At 44.1% G+C, this 6,000-nt stretch overlaps 1 protein-coding gene across 2 annotated transcripts in view; it reads left to right on the top strand.

Moving 5' to 3' along the window:
• LOC143104937 (tumor protein p53-inducible protein 11-like) overlaps positions 1 to 6,000 on the top strand; it is a 58,167-nt gene that overhangs the window by 44,392 nt on the left and 7,775 nt on the right. For both annotated transcript variants that reach the window (XM_076269279.1, XM_076269270.1), the window contains 2 exons: positions 4,553 to 4,611; positions 5,574 to 5,622. In XM_076269279.1, coding sequence (XP_076125394.1) covers positions 4,553 to 4,611; positions 5,574 to 5,622 — 108 coding nt within the window. The remainder of the gene's footprint in view (positions 1 to 4,552; positions 4,612 to 5,573; positions 5,623 to 6,000) is intronic.

Genomic DNA, 6,000 nt, shown 5'->3' with positions numbered 1-6,000 from the left:
TCTATAACAATTTAGATTCTATCTATAAATACACTTGTATTTATCAAACAGATTTCCGTATCCTCGCTTGGGTGTGTGATGTGCATTTAGACCCCAATGGGTCCTAGACTTTAGCTTCACAAACAATTTGACGCGCCAAATAAATTTGCTAACAAAGCCTTTTTGGTTTTTTGTCTGCCCTGGAGCATAGGACTTTCCTTCCCAAATGCCTGGCTGAGTTCGCTACTCCTGTGTATGTCAGTGCAGTATGTTTTTTGCCCATATACAGTGTCTTAGAAAGTAGCCCTCAAACGGACGCCTTACTTACCCGGAGCGAAGTCAAATCTTTGGAGCAGAGGCCCTATTGCAAGGCATCCAGGGTTCTCAGCAACACAGGAGAGGCAGACAAATTCGAAAAAAAAAACGCTAGATGGTCTTTTTACAAACTCCTAATCAAAGGTTAGGATTTTGACTTTTATTAAATACAAGCAAAAAATATAAGGAATGAAAACTGTCTAAGTCTAAAGGCTAAACGCTCGGTCCAAAGAAAAATGAAAAGGAAAAAGAAGAACCCTGATGAAGGGGCCGTTCTCTTTTTATACCCCTCTCGGTCAGGCAGGACATGTCCTAGTTTGGTATTATATCTCATCATGAAATATTGGCTCTGCTTTTTTGTTTTGCTTAGTTGCCAGTCAGCTTTTTTTTTTGCTGACAAACAGTTTCTTATAGCTGGTACATTATGTTTTTACATTCTACCTTTACATTTTGTTCAAAGCACATCTCATTTAGCATAACACACTTTAATTCTAACACAAACTTTTTATATCTAAGCAAACACATTTTATGTAAATATTAGCAAAACACTTTAAGTTTTATAAGCAAACTTTCTTATATGTTCAAGAAAAACACACTGTAAATTTAAGCAAAATCATAACAGGTTATTCTAGCAAAAACAATTTATGCTTTTAATTAAGAAAACACACTTCAATTCTAAGCTTTTAAGTTTTTAAACATTATAAGTCTAACTTGTTTCACACTGGTTGTCTATCATTATCTTGCCGCATTTGCACATTTTTATTTGTTTTAGAGCAAGCTGGATTTAAGCAGTAATATGACCAAAAATATTTTAATAGCAAATTATGATTCTCATTATTAATTATTATCACATCTTCACATTTGTATAGTCACGCTACAAAATAGATAGAAGTGTTTGTGTGTGAATGTGTGAGTGTGAGTGTGGTGTGCGTGCATGTGCAAGTACTGTATGTGTGTGTCTGTGCCGTTTTTTAGTTTTTGCATTTGAGCAAAGGCTGAAAAGTCAGTAGAAGGGCAGAGAGGTGGTGAGTGAGCGAGCGAGCGAGCGAGTGATTGAGCTCTTCTGGTCGTCAATGAGAGAGCGTTTGCCCCCTCGCTCTCCCTTTGCCCACTAACGAGACTCTCAGCAGACCGTAGCTGCACGTTGCATCCTCCAGTGGCTCTCTCTGGGTCCGCACGTGTGATGGCCAGGCCGAGGCTGGGCCGAATGACAATCCCAGCGTTTGCTCTCTGCAAATTAGTTTGCCTCAGAAGCGTGCTGTTCAAATGGTGTCAAGGGTGAGTGCCATTTATGTCAAGAGTATATTTGAAGAGCAGATAAGTGAATACACACACACACACACTGATACACAGACACACACACACACGCACACACACACACACTGATACACAGACACACACACACACACAGATACACAGACACACACACTAAATGCATACAGTAAAGCACACACACACACACACACACACACACACACACACACACACACACACACACACACACACACACACACACACACACACAGACACACACACACACACACACAAATACAAATTACACACAGTAAATACACACAGAATCCTAGATAGGTGGATTTTTTCTAGACATCCAATTTGCCCATCAGTGCAGTGCGGTGTTGTGCCTGCCGCAGCCCATGCGTGTTTGCACTTAGCCTTAAGCTGCCGCCAAGCCAAGCACACGGAAGGAGAGAGAGCTAAGACAGGTCCACCACTGCACTGTGTCAGGTCCACCACTGCACTGTTAAAGGTCCACCACTGCACTGTTAAAGGTCCACCACTGTACTGTGTCAGGCTGCTTTTATTTCCACTTCACACACAGAGGGATTACCAGAGTAGCCGATGGGCAGGGTACAGCAACAGCCCTTAATGTGCGTGCTATTATGCAAACCCTCGCTACGGTCTGTGCCCTTTCGCTGAATTGTCTGACCTCTTTCTGCATGACCGTTCTCTCCGAGCATGGTGGGCACGCCGCTGGAGAGGTTGAAGGGGGGGGGGGGGGGTCATGGGAAACTTGGCCAGGTTCCGGGCAGTGCACCAGCAGTGTTCATATGTAAATACAGCAGCCGGCGTTCCAAATGGATGCGTGTGTCCTGTGCTGTCGGCTGCAGCTCTTTTGTTCATGTCCTCTGTAGCTCACCTTTTCTGTGATCCTCGTGTATCTACAGCACTTTGCGTCCTGTTGTAGGGGTGTGGGTTACCTGGCGTGGCATAATGCCTGGTAATAGGTGTAGATTGTTGTGATTTCCTTTACCTGAGTAGGGGAGATCTGATTGGTGGAGCAGAACTCTTTTGTCTGGCTTTCATCTCTTTCATCTCTAGAAGTATTATCTCGTATCATTTGCTTTCCCACTCTGATATTTCAAAGCTCTTGCAGGCTGAAAGCTCCTCTCTCATGGTTATTATTGCCTTTCACGCACCGTCACCCAGAAAATGAATCTCTTCCCCTACCTAATTTTGCCTCATGCATAAAACCACGGCCCTTATTTTCTCTGTACTGTGTGTGTGTGCGTGTGTGTGTGTGTGTGTGAGAGAGAGAGAGATTGTGTGTGTTTTGCTGTGTGCATTTAATTTAGTGTGTTTGTTTGTGCATACCTGTTGGCCTGTTTGTTTGTGTGAGGGTGAAGTAGAGGCTGTTGAGTCTTGATAGAATAGTTCGGAAAGTAATGAACAGCTGCTGTTTTCAGTCAGCATGTTTAGTTTTGATTGTTACTTACTATTTTGTTTTTACTCATTGTTGTTATTTAAATTATTATTAGTGTATACTGCTCCTTCATCAAGTAAGGTTATCTTTTTTTTGGATTGTTTGTGTCAGTTTCAAAGCAAAAGCACGTTACTCAAGTGCTAAAACCTGACCCAATCACACACTCACTGAATGGGTCGAATTACCACTCAAAGCCGATATACAGTGGCTACTTACAATGGCATGAAATAATTGACAGGAATCAATGCCTGCAGCTCTGGTTTCAAGCTCTCAAGTTTCTTGATGTAGCCAAAGTATATAGCCTCATTGGTTAATGCAGCCAGAGCGTATAGTCCCAGGTAGCCAAAACCTGGGGTGCAGGTGCAGGACCGTAGGGAAGGATCTAGATGGCCTGATCTGGATAGCCTCCCTAATGGTGTACTGGACACAAATGGTGACACCCTGACCGAGGCAAAGTTTTGGGGAGTCAGACCGAGAGGGAGGGGCAGAGAGAGAGAGAGAGAGAGGCCATAGGTGTGCTTTTGCTTCTGCTGGTTTTCTGTTATGCTGGTTGTAGCTGCAGGTGCTGGGCGCAGTCATAACAATGAGATCCGTTCAGTGCATCCACACACACATACACACACACACACACACACACCCAGGGGTACCACATCTAAACAAAGCTTGAAATTAATTTGCGGTCAGCTGGACAGCATCAAGAGAGGAATACCCAAATAATAGTAATAAAGCATTGAGCCCCTGATGAAATAGAGTCCATTAGCATGCTCATTTAGTCAGGTTGTTATTTTTTTAATATGCGTATAAACCTGATTTGATGGACACCAATATTAAACGCTTGTTGCTTGCAGAATCTCTGTCAGAAGATTCCAATTCTGCCGTTGCTTGTGGAAGTGTTCAACCCCCCAGCTCTTAACCCATGCCATGCTGTAGAGATGACATCAAACTGGCTTCAGTTGTGGCTATTGCTTGGAAAAGCACATATAAGCCACATTGATTGGCTAATTTGTCAGCATATTTGCATATTTGATTTTGTGCTAAATATTAAGTCTTGTCAATCTGCCAGGAATAATAATAATAATAATAATAATAAGCTTTATTTGTATAGCACCTTTTATACACTGAATGCAATGCAGCATATTTGATTTTGTGCTAAATATTAAGTCTTGTCAATCTGCCAGTCATAATAATAATAATAATAATAATAATAATAATAATGATGATGATGATGATGATGATGATGATGATGATGATAATAATAAGAAGCTTTATTTGTATAGCACCTATCATACACTGATGTGATGGGTAGCCCATTACAGGAGACCCCACACAAAAACACCCCTGTTTGTTTTGATATTTCTTGATCCCATGTGCACCATCAACCTGTTTCTTAATGTGTCAGCACAACCCTGTTAATGTTTCACAGCTACCCATTTGTCTTTCTCACGTTCTTCTCTCTTTTTTCTTCCCCTTCTCTCTCCCTCTCCCTCCTCTCCCTCTCTCTCGCTCCGTTTCCCTCGCTCCGTTTCCCTCGTGCAGATCAGTCAGATGCTGGGGAACGAGATCAAGTTTGGACTACGAGAGCCTGCGGGACTGAGGTAAGATGACTCTGCCTCTGAGGGCGCGTCTCTTCTGCTTCTTACTGACCTGCTGGAATTGCTCTCGTCCACCATTATCCACCATCTCCCTCTCTCTCTCTCTCTCTCTCTCTCTCTCTCTCTCTCTCTCTCTCTCTCTCTCTCTCTCTTCTCTCGCTCTGCTTTTTTCTGCCGCTCTCTCTCCCTCCCTCTCCCTCTCCCCCTCTCTCTCTAGAGCACCCCTCCACTCTCCCTCTCTTTTTGCCCCCCCCCCCCCCCCCCTCCTCCACTGGGAGTCGTGCTGTTTCCTTATGACTGCACTCGTGACTAGTGTTGCTTCTTTGCTTCTACAGGTGCCGGAGAAGCATCTAGTCAGCCTGCTGATCAGAGGCCATTTAGGTCCTGAAACTAATGTTTAGCCTGCAGGTCTCTCTGCAATAATCTTGTTAAAAAGTCTACTTAATTAAACAGTAATTAAAATGACAGTATGTACTGTACCTCTTTGTGCATGGACAATATATTATTGAATTGCATTACTGAAGATCTTTTGTCTCCTTAATCAAGCCTTGCCAGGTTTATATATAGGACTTCATAACTGACTCACAACTGGTCTATTCAAATGTTAACTCAGGCAGTAATGTACCCAGCCATCAGACAAGAACAGGCAGTATGTAGTTAGCCCAAATAAATAATCAACTACCTCCTTTGCCATTGCTTGTTGTGAATGATTTATGGGATGTATCTGTAAAGAACATCTAAATGAAAACAATGTGATGTCCTTAACGTCCTGTGGTCCTGCTTAGTTTCTGAAACCAAAAAGAATGACATTCAGACGTGCAGAACGCAATGCCGTGGCCTCGGGTACTGGGTCTTTCTCTGGAGCAGCCCACGAGGCACTCAATAATGCACGTCTGTGTTGCTGCTGCTGCTGCTGCTGCTGCCTCCGATGGGTATCGAGCGTAACAGTGTGTCCTCTCCTGCAGGCCGTGGATCCTCTTCTCTGCGGTGGTCTTCACAGCCGTGGCCCTCATGGTGAGTGTGGCGGTGAGAAGGGCAAGGAAAGAGTGGCGAGGGGCAGGGGGATCGGGTGGAGCGCTCCCCGCCAGGGCGCGTGTAACTGCGGGAGACGTGGCAGCGCCAGGCGTCCAGTCTGCCTCATTAGGGCTGCGCTGGAGAGACAGTGAGCAGGTGGTCAGAGGGGATCGGAGCGCTATGCTAGTACCGGCGATTCCTCCTCGCGGGCTGCTGGAGGGGACTGGAGAGGGGGCTGATAACTGAGAGAGTGTTGCATTTTATTAATGTATTTATTTACTTTTAAAGATGTGTGGGGTGGGTGTGATTACTCGTACTCTCATCCTCTAGTAATAGTATTGATTGATGCAGTATTAATTCCTCTAGTGATAGTATTGA

This window comes from Alosa pseudoharengus, unplaced genomic scaffold, assembly GCF_046254945.1.
Source record: "Alosa pseudoharengus isolate Yale_2024_CS ecotype anadromous, Long Island Sound unplaced genomic scaffold, YU_APseudo_1.1 YU_APseudo_1.1_scf_10, whole genome shotgun sequence".
Lineage (NCBI taxonomy): Eukaryota > Metazoa > Chordata > Actinopteri > Clupeiformes > Clupeidae > Alosa > Alosa pseudoharengus.
The sequence above is the reverse complement of the archived record's forward strand: the minus strand, read 5'-3'. Positions and strand labels throughout refer to the sequence as shown.